A 16,282-nucleotide genomic window follows, 5' to 3' on the forward strand; every position below is an offset into this window, starting at 1 on the left:
GCACTGTAACTAACGATCCAAGTCACTAGGGGCTGAAAGGCTGCAATACCTGCCTATACTGTTCCCATCCTACAGCTACCTTTCACTCTATTTCTGGCAATATACAAGAAGGGGAAAGCACGGTGGCAGAACAGTTGTGCAACTTCATGATAGTCGTGTAATTCTGTGAGGAAAACTCTGAAACAGATTTCTGTGCATAACACCCAGCTGGAACCCTTACCAGGGTTCAGGTGCTTCAGAAGGCACAAAACACTGAGAGGCAATTGCAAGGTATATAACGGACATTCGGAGAGCTAAACTGCACGTCAGGGAAAAATCATTACCAGAAGCAGCCACCAACACACCTAGGGCAATGTCCGTCCTGGCATCTGCTACACCATCATTTTAAACAGCCAGTTGTGGAATGCTGCGTTTGGCTTCCACATGACCAAGCATTTCTCATTTCACAGCTACAATCAGAAGATCTGGCCCAGCAGCATCATTTCAGAAAGCCCAGACATTTTTGCTTTCTGCCTCCCTCAGTCAGCAGAAAGCACTCCCTTTACGCATCCTCCTGCACTTCCTCACATGTTTACAAACTGAAGCATACCTGCATGCCCAGACAACGTTTACTGGTTAAGAAGCTATACCTTGAACCTCTCCCAATACCTCTTTGGATAGTGACACCTTGAATTCATGTTTTGCTTTGAAACAGGCAACTAAGACATTCCAGTAATAGTTTTGCAAAGCCAATTCTGCAGGAGCTGGAATTGCCAGCTGCCTCAAACATCAAAGCAACCGATTCTATTGCCATGTTTTGGGAAATCTTAACATATTTCCCTCTCCCCCCTCCAACCCTCCCCCCCTTAAAACACACACAGCAAGACTAAGAAGACAGGATGATTTTTTTTTTTTTGCCTGAATACAAGATCCAACTACCATGGAACAGAATATTCTACAACGAAGTCCCTGAGATGCATCTGTATACTAAAAGATTCAAACAATAACCTCTTTAGCACTAACTTCATATTTATTAGAAATGTTTTGAGTTGCAACATATGGTTTATGAAAACCGATGTTGTTCTAAGAAGGTGAAAATACAGCAGATCAAGTTTGCCCTTATATTTAAGCCTTAATTTAAAAATAACTAACCCAACAGTAACATTCAACTACTTCAACTGTAGTCAAAAGTACAAAGCATGTAAGCAACGGACAGCCACTGGAAAAAAAAAAAAAACCCAAACCTGTTATATTCAGAATAAGTTGTTTTGGCCTCAGTTTGTTTTCATCCCTCAACAGCCCTGCCTGAATTTAACTGCTTTCCTCCTGAAAGTTACTCCTCAAACATACCTGAGCTGCATTTCAAGATGGTGGGATGAAGCAACAGCAGGTTCTCACCATTCCTCACCGGAACCAGAAGGCACAGTTTACAGGTACAGTATAGCACTGCAGCCAGCATCGATAGCTGCCGCAGCCGTGACCCTGTGACGGTGGCATGTACCAAACTGTCTTGCGGCAGAGGGAAGCCAGCACCCTGCAGGCTCAGACCTCCATCCCCAGGGCGACGCAGAGGCAGCCCCTTTGCTAACTGCGCTGACACAGAGAATAAATCCAGCCCAGAAACAGTCTTTGGGATGGGCACAGAAGTTGACATTCTTCCAGTATCTTAAAAAAAAGAGAAGTCATCTCATATGCAAGTTACTTTTTGAGTTACTTTGGGATCCACTGTATTTTGTAACCAGCTAGTCAGAAATACTTCATCCATCTTCCCAAGTAAGCTCAGTTTTTCCTGCTAGTGAAGAAAACTTAAGGCACTAACATATTAATGCTGTCAGGAATGTGAAACAGTTTGTTCTTCATGTACTGTTATACCAGTTCTTAGCAGCATCTCTCCTGAAAAGGCACTAGAAACATGGCAAACAACGAAACTTTTGGAACTTCTGCTCAGCTAAGCTGTATCACGTTAGCTCCTTGGAAAGCTGAGTGGCTTTGCAATTTCCCCTTCCCTCCCCTCCATTCCCCTACAAAAAAAGGCACCTGATTTGTTTTATTACTGCTTTCTGTAGCCACAGGCTCTTGCGACCATGCAGTTCTATACAACTGTGTATATGAGGGATATCATGATGATACTGATAGCTTTTTATATGATCAGGAGTTATCTTTCATGATACTATTCTAGATAGAGCATTTTTGTTTCAGCAAAACCCATTACCAGTGGGTTCCTACCTGAGTAGTACTTAAGGTTGTGTATTGCTAGTCAGAATAATTCAATGATTAAACTTGGTGTAAGAAATTGCACTTTCCCATTCCTTCCCCAATCCCAAGATCATTTCAAATTAAATACTAGACCCTTTTCTAAAGGGACGTTTGTAATACAGCTACAAAGAGGTAGCTAAGTGGCACATGCCAATTTTCTTTTCTTTTCTTTTTTAAAGTATATTCAGCCTTCATTTGCAACAACATTTTTCATAGGAAGTCTTAAAACAAGAAATCTCTATTCAGGTGGCACATGGAGTTACCACAGTTCAGAAGACGGAACTCGTCAGAGAACTCGATCTCCTTTCATGTCCATAATTGAAAACTAACAAGCACAGGGGATACCCAAGTGACTCAGCATATGCAGGTGTGTAGCTGAAGAGGAGAGGAATGTCTACAGCCAAATCCCATGCTCCTCCTGACATACGATAAAAGTTACTCTGAAGAACCATTCAGATCAAGCCCACCATTCGATCAATCTGTCTCATGTAGTTACTCTTCAATGGCAGTAAGTATCTCCTCTCATCAGGAACTCTGTTACACTGTTAACAAAATGAGAATATTTTTAAGAACTCAAATAGAAAACAGGCAATCCCATACCCTCTGTAATCGTTTCAGCAGCAGTAACCATAGATTTCCTCCCAGTACAGAAAATTGTACCCAATAGCGCTTTTGGTCCCAACTTTCCCTCACTCTTTGCAAACTTACAGCACAAACCACATAAATGAACAGCAAGTGTTTCCTTAGTGCGGGCTGCAAGCTTCCACATACATGCCAAACTACCACAGCTTGTTATCCAACTGAGACTTCCTTCACTATGACAACTGTGAATGTTTAAAATAATGCTCTTTTTCTGGAGGACTGGGGGGAGGAGGAAAGGAACCATGCTAGAATCTACTAGCAGAGATTTTTAAAAATTGTTCTGTATTAAAAACATATCTGTTTTGATTGGTGATAGGCACTGGATCCATAGCTCTGTACTCAGTTGATGCCTAGCTAAGAAAGGTCACCTTCACATGCCTCAAAACCATTCTGAGGAAAAAAAAGCTTTGTTTAAATGACCCTCTGCTTTTCTCTTTCCCCATCACAGCAACACTGGAAAATTAAGGGCAAAGAAAAGGGGAAGGGAAAAATAATTGGAAATAAATTAACAAAGAACAAACTAATTGCTGCAAAACACTTAAAACAGGACAGGTTTCACCTTCAACATAATCACTCTCACATTATCCTGATCCATTCATTCCACTACTGAAAGGGTTCTTCCACAAGGGAGCTTCTCAGATATTTGACATTTATAAAGGAAACACTGCAGAGCTCTAAAGTAACACTTCCAAATGGCTCTTTTTCTACTGACTAACCCAGTTCAACATATATCCCTTCCCCAGCAACACAACCAGGAACAGCCTGTGTATTCCTTACATTAGAGCTGAAGTTGACTGCCTTTAATTCGTTAGGTTTAATTTTTTCTGCGCTGTCCTCTTCTCCAGGGAGGATGTCTTGCCACAGTGAGTTACGAAAACGTTCATCCACAGACACGACATGCCCCTCAGTAGTAAACATATACTTATTTCCAGATTTATGCACTGGATTCTCTTCATCAAACAACTAAACAAACAAGAGATGGGAGAGACAGCTATAGTATCACGTCCCATCAACAATAAGTTAAAAAGCACATGCTCATGCATTTGAAGGATCACACAAAAAGCATACCTTTTAGTGCTAAATGGGTAACTACTGTTAGAGCAAATAGAAATAAATAGTTTTAATGCAAGGGATTTATTTTAACAGTTAAAAGGGGAGAGCAGAAGAAAAACTCCTCATACAACTTAAACTGCCCTTATTTTTCTAAGCTGCACTATGCAGGCATTTCTAGGCTGGCATCCACTGTTTCCGTTCAGTCACAGATTTATTTGTTTTTCTACACTAAAGGAGATGGAGAACAGTAGCTTAAGCAGTGTTGGCTCAAATGCTTTCTCCTGTGACTGCCAAAGCCTGATGGGGAGAAATCGGAGGCTGCTGCGAGGCAGGCAAAACGGCTACAAGCAGCAACTTAGCTCAAAGCCGAGCAGTAGCTTCCTTCAGTCTTGCTCCCTCTCCTTTCCAGCTTCCCGCCAAGAGAGCTGCCAGCTCTCCAGCACCCGTTCAGGACACCACGCTTGGGCAGCTGCCCAAGCCCCCAAGACTGGAATGGGGTCAAAGAAAGAAGAAGAGCACACTGTCCGATACACTCGGATACCTAAACCCCTCTCTTCCCCAAAGCCCAGCACAGTTTCTAATTAATCATGTCCTGCCTCCTTGCTGTGCCATGTTTGTGCACAGCGCATGCGAGAGAGTATCTTTGAAATGAAGAACATATACATACCAGGTACAAATATTTACATGTTTCACTGAGAAAAAAGCTCTCCATTCGATCTTCCTTTGTCTTCTCTACAACGTGGTGTAACGTGGCATAGCCACACCTGCAAGATTTAAGATTAGTTTGGGTTTAGTTCCCACACATTCTAATCTCGAAGTGCTCCCTAGATATTCCTTAACTTCAGACCATTCCAACTGTCGCTAGGGGTGAAGTTAAAATGAAACAAGTTTCTTTTGCAAGTAAGCACTGATTATCGGTTTCTGGTATTCTGGTGAGATGGTAATCATTGACCCTGTGGTTCATCTATCCCATCGTGCAGATTCATTAAGAGTCTCTCAAAGAAGCAAGATACTCTCGAGGCACGCTGCACAAAACAGGTAATTTCCCCATACTGAGCACATGAGAAACCCCGGTCTGGAAGCCTGGTCTCATGCAAACGTTTCTTCCCGAACTACCTACTCTTCCCTCCCACCAATACTTGACAAGACAAAACTGCAAGCTGTCACACAGTGCACTTTAATTCTTTCAGTCAACCCCCCTACAAAGCATCTGATTCCCACTTAACTGCAGAATGGCGCTGTTTTATACTGTCCTACGGTTAGTACAGACTTGTCTACAAAATCAGTAAATACCAACAGTTGAATAAAAATTCGCTATCTTCCCTCTGCGCCTTGCAAGAAGTTCAGATACTCAGTATTACAGTCAGGATTCACTGTTACTATCTTGAGGTGAAAGCTGATATGCAACAGCATCTATCTTAGAGGCCATCCCTCCAGTTTAGTTAAACACCATAGGCCCATGAGGTTAGAAATATTGTTGCAGGATCCATAGAAAAAAAAGAACCACCCTACTAATTTTAGCAGTTTTTAGCAACTGATCATCAACAATGCATTTTGAAAGGTAGTTATAAAATTCTGAGGGCATAAAGTTGTCACTGGACTGTAATTTCATTTTCAGATGAGAAAGAAATAATTGCTCAATAAATAAATCATCACTTGTGGCTTTCATGGAGGGTTGGGTTTTCTGGTTTACCTACAATTGGTAGATTGGATTCTATGTAATATTTATATAATAAAATATATGCATATAGCAGTGAGAGAATACAAAGAACATTGAAGACTGACTTTGCTTTTGTATATTTTTCCAAACTCTGCAGAATATCCATTCCCACATGAAGGTAAAATGGGTTCTTTGTGGCCTAAATAAGGAAGACAGACAAGAGTTAGAGTCAGCAATTTCAAAATCTTGTAAAAATAACACTTACAACAAAGGCCTAGTAGTATCAGATTCTTGTGTATTACAGTAAACTTAACTTCATAGCAACATGACTTAGATTACTCTGTGCAAGCTTCTCACATTTGCTTTAGTGCAAATCCTAATAAAACTTGTAGTAAATTCAAACTCTTTGATAGCTTTCTTGCAGCCAGAAAGTTATTTCAGTTTACTGTATCTTCTGCCAGTTGGAGACTGTGCCTAGACAATATAGCAAGGAAAGCTATTACATTTACTTCAACAATTTCTATTAAGAAGTCACAAGCCTCGACCTTGTAAAAATCTGCCAGCTATTTTTTCAAAAGGTTGTTTAGTCTCACTTTTGTCCGTCTTATAAAAAAGGCTATTTTTTAAGCAAACAACATAGCAATTACATTGCATAACAATCTAGTGCCTAAACAGAGACCTCTGTATAAGAACAGGCAGATCCAGAGGCACCAAATTTTAGCAGGCCAGAGGCTAGGGGCAGAAAAAATGACTTTCTGAACGAAACCATTTTTCCCAAAACATGAGCTGTAGGCTGAGAAAAGTCAAGTACCTGATAAAGAAGATACGTGGATTCCACTAACTCTGGCCTCAGTGGATAAAAGGGAACATCCGGTGCTTGCAATTGCCAGTTGTATCTTTCTGGGAGAGCTCCGTATCGTTTCCATATGGCATAATAAAAAGCATGGAGACAAATAGCATCTTCCACATCTCCTATCAATACCTATGCATAACAACAGCCGTAAACATGCACGCTTAATACTGCAAGCCAGCAAATTGCTTTCTGCTCTGTATAAGAACATGCCATATAACAAAACACTCCTCTAATAAAGAGAGACAAAACAACCCCAACCCCCCCAAAAAACCCTAATGTATTAATTCCTTTGCACTAAAAGCTTTAGCGGAGCTCAGCCTCACAGCATGGTATACAAATGCTGAGGTTAAATGAGAAAAGTTAAAAGTATCTCAAATCCAGTAGAAAGCAGAGCAGGCCAGGCCTTCCAATATTGTTATGCTGATGCAGAAGCTGAACCGCCCTAAGACTCTCTTAACAGAGCAGCTAAATGTAAACCCACAGGTTGAAGCTCATCTCAGAAGAGATGCTTAGACTCATTCACAGCCTAGGATTAGAATGAGCCTTTCTGACACCCTTCTACTGCGTCATTCGGTCTTTAACAGAATGAAAGTTTACCTGTAGTCCAGGAAAAAAGGCTTGCAAAGAGTCAATCCACGTGTTCATCAGCTGTCCTGTGAACATGTTTACATTAACATACAAAGGAGGGTCACCTTCACCTTCATTGCAAGCTTCTCGACTGCCAAGTAACAATAAGCATGTGTAAATATTCACTATTTTAGAACACCACAATGCACGTTTCACTACGCAGCACTGCCACCAGCGAAGAGAATGAGCCACAGCTTCGTTGTGCTGGGCTCAAAGGCATTTTGAAAAGAACCAAAACTCAGTCATGCTCTCAGAAAAATTAATTCATAAAGGTGTGTACATCATATCCTGACGTTAAGTCAGCAGAATCTCTACCAAAAAGTCGTGCTAGGTAAGATCAGGCCTTAAGAAGTACAAAACCAACCAATTTAATATATTTCCTTTGCAGTTCTACAGCCTTCTCTCAGTCTAACATTTACTAACTTGGACGGTAACCAGTCTAGCTTCTTTGCACCAATAATGCTATACAGATCAGCTGACTAAGGAGTGAAGGGATTGTTAAAATTTATTTCCACGGTGACTACCACGGAAATAAGATTTTCTTTTTTCAAGAAAAAAGAGAACACAGATTTTCTAGAGCATGACACAAAACACTATACAATCTCTCATATCTTGCTGGAGTACTCATTGCTTAAGGAATTGATATTCATATGAAATAACATACCCTCTTCTCAAGTGGTTTTGAATGTTCCGATAAGCATCATTGAACATCTCCAAGTCCTCCTTTTCTCCAAAAAGGATGTAAGACTTCAGAAGGTATTCATAGAATGAATCCGACCCTGCTCCCAAGCCGCTCTGCTTTCCAACCCAATGACCAGTTTGAATATTCACAACATTTCCTTTCAGAACAGACAAAAAGTTTAGTCTAAAGTTGCCAAGTACATCAGAGAAAAATAATCAAGAACCACAACTTGGAAACATTACATCTTCAGAAAGTCTTAAGGAGGAATGATCAAAGATTACTACCAAAATAAAGTGTTACAGTGCATTCATCCAAGGAACTAGCACACACATGCAGTTGTTTTAAGTACTTTTTAGTCATCTGCCAATTTGAATTATATTTATGGGGATACAAATGCAAGAACTTCAGTTTCATTTCCCAGTTTCATGAAAAATTTGTCTTTGGAAACCTGTGCCCTAAGAAAAATGGAGTATCTGAATGACTTCTTACAAAATTACAAAGTGCCATTTGGTCAACAGAAACCACGAGTACACAAGGAGAGTATGACTTAACAGCTCCAGAGGAACCAGATCGACAAAGCTTGTAACACGTGAAAGAAACGCGTAGCATGATGGCACTCTGCTACAGGAGACAGCAGTAGGTTAAAACATGGAGCCAGTGAGTACAGCATCCTCTCAGAGGAGATTACCTAGCAGTCCGGTGTTATTGCTCCTGAGATTCCAGAGGGCTTTGACAGCTCTCCTGGCCACCCATTCAAACGTGGAATCGCCAAGCAGCCTGCTAAGGATACCAAACTCCACCAGCAAGGAACCGGCTCCTGCAGTACAAGTTTCATTATTGCTGTCTGGAGGTACTCCCTTCTTCAGATTGACCTGTGAAGCAGGTAGAGAGAGTGCTAACAGCAAGGAGGCAGGCTGCACCTCATACAGGTGTGCTCTCAACTGCAGTCTTACATTTATTATAAAGCCTTTTTATTAGTTTTTGCAATATGTAGCACGCAACGTGTATATAGTTAGAAAGCCAGCATATTGCTGCTTGGTCAAAAAGCTTTCCTGAAGAATTCCTGAAATTCACCTTCCAACTTCATAACATCATGCTCAAGGTGGGCAATCCTAATTTTGCTACTCTTACACTTGCTAATGTTTCCAAATTTCAGTCCACTTTTTCATCATTTCTACTGAACATTCAGGTTCTTCCAAGGGTGATGCAAGTACTGCTTCCCCTCATTTAGTGGTCTTGAAACCAAGAGTTTCCTCAACGAATGCTCCTCAACGTCCCCACAGAACAAAATGCTGAAGGGAAGTTACAGCACCCTCAACTGCTTTACCAGACTCTGAACAGAAGTGAAAGTTCGTGTTTCTACAGCCTGACAGGTCTGGAGGAAAAGCAGTGCTGCTGTCCCCAGAAATTAAAAGTAGGCAGGCAAGTGCTGATTAGTTTTACAGTTTAGAGTTGTTCCCCTAGAACTGATATCCGTCTCCTTGCACACTGCATCTGTTCAAAACAAAAGGACACAGTATTCAAGAACGTCGCAGTATTCTTGAGCACTCGCTGTGCAGTATTCAAGAAAATTACAAATTCCAAGCCCAGTATGACAAATATTTTCAATGAGGTTTATTTTAGCACAATTATCTTAGTACCAAGTCACCAATAAAGTCACTTTCCTAGGCTATTTGCCTTTACAGTATTTCTTGTTAACCTTCTTAATGACAGCATTGTTTGTTGCCACATGATATATAGGAAGAAAGCGCAGGGCAAGGCACGTTCCAACCAAACAGCACGGAAACAAGTGACTACTGACCCGTATGGAACAATACATACAGAGTGAAAAAACAGCCTAAAGAAAACATTTACTAGACATAAGGAGCAACTTATGTATCGTCCATGTCACCATAATTTAGCGCAGTTTCCCCCCCACGGCATTTTAATGTAACTTAGAGCAGGTTCAATACTCCCAAGTGCACATATAAAGGCACACACAGGGCACAGAATTCGAGTTGTAGGACAGGTGAATTACTACTTTTAGATTATTTCCCCACTGTGTTGGTGTGCTTACTTACCCGAGGATATGGAATTCCAGTTTTGGTGTTCTCAAAGGCTGGAAGTAGTCTCACTGCTAGGTCATGAGCCATATGCAACAGTTCATTGTCATAATCCTTAATGGTCATATCACCAAAAGGCTGTTTGGTATCTGTAATTATTATGTGGGCAGAAAGCAGGCTTCCCAAAACCCTATGGGAAAAGGAAAAGATATTCATTTTTTAAATCTGACCTGAACCTAGTTCTTCAGCTAAACCCTTACCAGTATCATGTTTAACAGAAGTACTATGCACCTTACAGGCACTACAGAAGGAGATCTGCTTTTTTCCCTACCAGCGGTGAAAACATCTAGAAGTCATGTTGCTTGTCACCCGCAGTAATCCCAAAATCCGGTTCTGCAAAATTTACCTAACCCAGAGCTCCTTACAAAATACCAATCTATTTATGAGTGAAGACCTCCTTGCCCCTGCAAATGGCAGTAAGGCTGTTACATAAACTTAGTATTCACAAAAAAGAAAGCCTAGCCAAGTTAAGCAGCAATTGAATAAACGCTGTTTAAGACATTCAGAAAATGAAGCCATTTAAAAAAAATCAGACAGTATCTTAAACTCATCTCGAAGATAGACAGGCCTGTTCTTCATCTGAAATGAAAGTGAAAGCAAGCAGAAGGTCCACGGAAGAAAACCAAAACAGGGAAAACCTGTCAGCAGGGTTGTTTGCTGTGCATAGATCTGAGTCTCCACTGCAAGAGCAACAACCGAAAAGTAGCAGTGTGCCAGCCAAAGACAGCTGAGACTACCATTGTATCACTGCTTCAAGTCACATGTGACTCATTACAATTGTTTTAATTATGAAAGGATGGAATATTTTCATAAAAGGTTAAAAAACAACTTACTCAAGGAACAATTATGGAATAAAGCCTACCATAGACATCCTTATCAATGATTTTACTTTGCTTCTTCCGTACACGCACACCAAGACTTTAACCTTGTTACTGTTTTAAAGACAGAAACTTAAAGCGACATACCTGATCGTTGCCTCAAAAACTTGGACCGTTGAGTCTTTATCAAATGAAACCGTGTCAATCACCAACTTCACTGCTTTCTGGAATTCTGAGGAGTTTCCCATTACCTTTTACATAAAAACAAATCTATTTTGTCTAATTGTTGCTTCAGAAGAGGGTTGGGGAAGAGAACAGCAAGTTCGCATTTTAGACCAACAGTCATGTTAACTAGATACAGAACAGAATACTTCAAGCTCCTCCTAAAAAGACTTTCCAGAAAGTTACATGTCAGTAGGATGGGTAAAAGTGCATTTTTTAAAAAGTATGTTAAAACAGGGAAATCCACAAAGATGTAGTTTTGTCCGTTTTGCTAATCTATGCACTCATGTACTCTTCTACCCCCAACATCAACCCTGTGGGTGATCTCTTAGACGAGGAGTCTAAAAACTCTTAAGATCTAGCATACTGAGTGTTTGAACTGCTTAAACTATCAGTTTAAGAGTTAAGTTTAGCTTAAAAGGTAACAGAACTTGCAGAACAACCAAGTCTGATTTGACATTTATTTCACCAGGGGAGTCCAACCTTTCGGGCTTTTGATCTAATTCAGTCCCAGCTTCAAGGAAGCAGGAACGTGGAAGGAAAACACAGGTTCCCGCTTGCATAAGTTCATGATAAGGCTGGGTGTACAGGGAACCTACCTAGCTCTTTAACCATCAAAGCACCATGTGCCAGCCAGCCTGCTCTTCCCATTACCCAGACCTAGAGGGAAAGCATTCACTTGCTTGATCTGAGCAGATGAAGAGCAAAGTAGGCTTTCTCCACGCAGAAGCTTCTGAAACACAAGAGACTCTAGGAACCAGAAGTTTTATATTTGGGGGGGGGGGGGAAAGGTATGTGCTGCCCCAAAAGGCATGGATAGGACACTGAGCCACTGGTGAATGAGGACTGAAAGGCAAATGTTCAGCCAACACACCATCAGCCACGTAGCACGGATCCCTAACTGCTGTTTCAGTTAAAACCAACTTTTTCCTCACTTCTAGCTTTCAGTTCTGTTCGTTACTGCCACGTTCAGTTAAACAGCTGAGACCTCCTCGCCACAGAGCTGCAATTCCATTGTAGCAATGGGAAGTATTTTATAACCCGAAGCGCACAGACAGTCCTTGCACACACCACCTTTTGCACCACAGATCCAGTGCATCAGTGAGCCCTGACACTCCAGAAGGCCAAGAATCTGCCCTGGCTGCAAAAATGAGACTAACGAAACCCAAGAGGGTCTCTAAATATGCATAAGGAGTTCAAGGAAGGGGCTCTTCTCCATGATACCACACTACTGGTACTACTAACATAAAACTGAGTTGCTGCTCACATTACTTTCAAATTTTATCAGAAATGCATATGATGGTCTATTTTAGCAGGTGAGAAGCAGCTTTACAGCTTTTTCCCCTCCTTCCTTTCACCACTTTTCATACAGATTTATGTGTCAGTCAGGCCCTCTCTGCCAAGCAAAACAATCAGAGCTCTTACAGTCATCTTGAATAAGACAAACTCTCCTCCTGACATATCTCTCAGCAACCCATACACGTCCCAGTTCAAATCCACCCTTCCTGAACACCAGAGTGATGGCAGTATCCTGAAAGAGATCTCGCCTGAGCCTTGGGGAAGATCTCCAAAATTTTCTCTGTCTCTTCCAGAAATCTCTGCTGATACACCTCCAAGTACACTTATCCTTCCCTGCATGTGTAACACTGCTAGCTCGTGACCCAGCTGTTAGCTAGTATATACCCAGCACCACCTTCTCTTCAGAAGTGAAAGATTTAATAACCTCTCACTTACAAACTATTAGATCTTTTACTTCATATCGCTGAAGTTCATTACAATTTTAATTAGTTCCTCACAATGTCATCTCACCTGCTCTTCACGTTAAGAATTGACCTCTATTTCTATCAGCAGCTCTGCATGAAACATCAGTGCTTTTTGCATTAACAACATTAACACACAAAGACTAAACAGCACTGGATCCATGGCAGGCCCTTGGAAAACACTGAGGAGTAACTCCCTCCGGTTTGAAACTTCCTGTTGCCGTCCTCCTTCAACTTCTCACCAAGTTTCTCTACCCAGTACCCCTTTTCTTCAGCTCTACTAGCTTTTTTTTTTTTTAATATGGAGCTGATTCAAGATACCAGATCTACTGTGGTTATAAGTTCAACCTCAGAGCAAGAGACATCATCAGGGTTGTTCAGTACCAGAGCAGATGAACCTAGCAAGACTCATCTTCAAGAGAACATTGAATAAATTAACGCTGGACTACATCCTTATTTTGCCCTTTAACTCTTCCTTCAAAGTCCGTTCCAGCACGCTGCCTGCTGTCGGTGAGAGCTCATGACCACGCTCCCACCTCAATCCAACAACTGAGACCTGCAGTTTCACAGCCCTTCTAAACGAAACTCTGTGCCCGAGAGCAAGCTTTGACTCCCGGCTTCCCACACTGGGGCTGGGAATAAACCACCCGCTGAATTGCAACAGGCGCCTGTTTTTCGCTGCTAACAGCCGGACTAACAGAACAGAGCAAGCGAGACCCGTGCATTTTCAAGAGCATCTGCGGCTTCTCAGTTCTCAAAGCCTCTCATCGACTGACTTCAGCCTTTCAGACATCAATGCCCATGTCCCGCTAAGACACAGCCTTCAGAGTTTAATCAGCAGAAGAATTACTCTCCGGCAACACATCCCAGCTACATTAATTTGCAAAACTCAGTCTGTTCACTCCAGCCGCCGATGCGACCCTCCCGCACTTCGCTCCTGACTAAATTTAACGGGGCGACGCAGCAACCCCGCAGCCTTCCCGTCCAGCAAAGCGCAGGGATGGCAACCGGACGGATCATCAAAGTTTTCCCTGCAGGACCACCGCTGGCGAAGCTTAGCTGAGGTGGGGCGAGTACCTCAGGGCCAGGGCAGGTTTGGGAGGTGCCCCCCCCCCCCCCCCCCCGCCGCCTCTCCCCCCCCGGGGCCCGGCCGAGGACTCACCGCCAGGGTGTCCAGCGCGTCGATCAGCGTCAGCGAGTAGTTTCCCAGCACGTCGTTGATGTTGAGGTTGGAGCTGGAAGAGAAGAGCCGAGCGTCAGGCCCCGCCACGACCGGCCCCGGCCCTGGCCCTTTCCCCCGCCCTTGCCCGGCGACTCACGGGTCGTGGCGGTCGGGACCTCGGCCGCGGCAGTGGAGAGGGTCGAGCTCGTCCCGCGGGAAGGCGTGCTGCATGTAGCTGTCATAGCCGAAGACGAACATGCCGCGGGCGGCGTCGCGCAGCCGGGCCCGCAGCTGCGGCGGGAAAGCTCCGCTGTACCGCCGCTCGTACTCGTCCCCCCCCGCCGCTCCGCCGCCACCGCCGCCGCCCCGACGTAGCAGCGAGCCCCAGTGCGAGGAGCCGGGGCCGGTGCCGCCGTGCGGGCCGAGGGCGGCGGGCGGCGGCTGGAAGGGGAAAGGGAAGCGGCGGCGCAGGCAGAGGCCGGGCGCCAGCGCGGGCAGCAGCGCCAGCAGCGCCTGCAGCCCCAGCCTCAGCAGCAGCAGCCCCAGCACCAGCGACCGCCATTGCATGGTCGCCCGCGCGCCGCGCGCATAGTTTAAAGGGGCCGCCCGCTCCCCCGCCCGCTCGGCAGCCTCCTCCTCGACGCGTCTCCTTTAACAGCGGAAGGGCAACACGGGCCGCGGACGGTACGGGCCCCGCCCCGCCCTGCTCCTATTGGTCGAGCCGATGCTGAGGCGGGATCGGCCTTCGGTCATAGGGCGAGGAGCGGCGTCACTCAAGGGCCGAGCGCCGGCCAGCGTTAAAGGGCCGGGCGCGCAGGGCGGCCGGGGCTGTCGTGGCACGTCCCGGGGGCGGGGCGTCGAGGGGCGGTGGCGGCGGCCCCGCCCCCGGGCGCAGGGGTCAGGCCTGGGCCCGGTGTTTAAGTCGGGCCTAGCACCCGCGGGCTTACCGGGCATCCCTGAGGGGAGGCAGAGAACCGGGGCTGAGGGCAACCAGGCAGCGCTGCGATAAGGTGAAGAATGAGAAACAAGAGTTTTTCCAAACTAAAAAAAAAAAAAAACCAAAACCAAAAAACCAACAAAAAACCCCAAAAAAGCCAAAAAAACCCCAAAACCCAACCATTTGAGTACAGTCTGTAATCCATTCGTCCTGCTGCTAGCACAGCCCAGGCCCACTTACCCCACAGACAGCATCAGGAGACCCTCGCTGTGACCTGCAGCAACGAAACGTGGCCGGGGAGCAATCCTCCGCGCCGAGGGCAGGACGAGCCTTCCTCCTCGCCCGAGGGGGAGAGCAGCAGCGCAGAGGAAGCCATGCCGTGCTCTTGGGGCCACGAAAGCGGGGGAGATGGGTGCAGGGCTTCCCTTCACACAGCGGCAGCACCGCTCAAACAGCGAGACGGAGAAGGGAGCTGCGGGCGCGACTGCAGCAGCGCCGAGCACACGGCAAACCAGCGTTCGATGGCGGCACTGCAAGAGAGCAAAGAACAAGCTCCAAGGCAGCTGGAGTTTTCAGAAAGCAGCATAAATAGAAAAGCTGAGAAATGCCGCTTGCAAGTTGTAGATATGAAAGTGAGAACAGAGTCAGGCAGTACTGGTAAAACCAAAACCGCTCAAAGACAGTCAAAGGAACAGAAAAGTCAGTAAAGAAACTACAGCTGGGGGAGGTAAAGAGGAGACAACACCTCTGAGCTACCCCAGAAACCTTAACAGCGTCACTAGTAACTGTGGTTGTAAGCATGACTGCTTTATCATTGAACTAAGGACTGGTGTTCACTCTAGCGTTGCATCCTTTTAGCAAGAAAGCACATGATTTGTTACGAAGAAATTTGATAGAAATAATAAGAAAAATCCCTATGCAGGGGAAAAAAATATTTAAAGACTGTTATCACGCGTAGACAGACAACCAGACATTAATGATTTGTCTTCAGCCTGTATTTTATACTTTCTATTTCAGAAGTCATTCTTGCAATGTTTTCCATTCATTGCAACAGAAACAGTAGAACAAATAAATCTTAAAAAAAAAAAGAAGACAATTCAGTGGTCCATCAAGACTTCTCTATGCTAACTCCTGTTAAAACCCTCTAGCCTGTTCAAACATAGCAGCCTGAGGTTGCTTTCAATTCCTTTCCTCAATCTGTGGAATCCATGCATCTTTTTAATGTTTTTCCCCTTATGCACCAGAAATATTACTATTCACACCAAGGGGATTCATTTATTGACTTTAAAAAAAAAAATGAGGAAAATTTCTCATTGTTGAAAAGACTGAAGTATCTCTCCACATCCCAAGTTAACACAATTATACAGAAGCAACTTATCAGTTTACTTCACTCTCAGACTCTTGTGAGAATCAAGTTTAGCTTTAAATTTCACACGTCACAACAGCTTTTTCTTTCTCTACTCACGTACTTGCTTTGTTTGTTGAATAACATGGTTTATGAACTTCTACCCAATAGGTCTTTTCAGAGA

The 16,282-nt window shown here is 44.1% G+C and overlaps 1 protein-coding gene across 2 annotated transcripts; it reads right to left on the bottom strand.

The window, feature by feature from the left end:
* Nucleotides 1–2,005: 2,005 nt before the first annotated feature.
* On the bottom strand, nt 2,006–14,398 carry EDEM1 (ER degradation enhancing alpha-mannosidase like protein 1). 2 transcript variants are annotated; one of them, XM_050904680.1, is made up of 13 exons: nt 14,292–14,398; nt 13,974–14,198; nt 13,817–13,889; nt 10,820–10,923; nt 9,813–9,984; nt 8,441–8,624; nt 7,735–7,909; nt 7,041–7,161; nt 6,402–6,572; nt 5,716–5,789; nt 4,598–4,694; nt 3,655–3,840; nt 2,006–2,777 (listed from the first exon to the last, which is right to left on the bottom strand). In XM_050904680.1, exons 1-13 carry the CDS (start codon nt 14,381–14,383, stop codon nt 2,688–2,690), a joined length of 1,764 nt encoding a protein of 587 aa, XP_050760637.1. In that variant the 5' UTR covers nt 14,384–14,398; the 3' UTR covers nt 2,006–2,687. The 2 variants fall into 2 exon arrangements, with proteins under 2 accessions (XP_050760637.1, XP_050760636.1); XM_050904679.1 differs by having other exon boundaries at nt 13,974–14,398.
* Between the last annotated feature and the right edge of the window lie 1,884 nt (nt 14,399–16,282).

The sequence above is a fragment of the Gymnogyps californianus genome, chromosome 13 (assembly GCF_018139145.2).
Source record: "Gymnogyps californianus isolate 813 chromosome 13, ASM1813914v2, whole genome shotgun sequence".
In the NCBI taxonomy this organism is placed as follows: domain Eukaryota; kingdom Metazoa; phylum Chordata; class Aves; order Accipitriformes; family Cathartidae; genus Gymnogyps; species Gymnogyps californianus.

Excerpts from the sequence above, each read along its gene's own strand:
- EDEM1 (XM_050904679.1), bottom strand. The coding sequence starts at position 14,383 with ATGCAATGGCGGTCGCTGGTGCTGGGGCTGCTGCTGCTGAGGCTGGGG. Across the intron at positions 5,790-6,401 it reads CCACGTATCTTCTTTATCAG|GCCACAAAGAACCCATTTTA; the intron begins GTACTTGACTTT and ends TTCCTTATTTAG. Across the intron at positions 3,841-4,597 it reads CATGTAAATATTTGTACCTG|TTGTTTGATGAAGAGAATCC; the intron begins GTATGTATATGT and ends TTGTTTGTTTAG.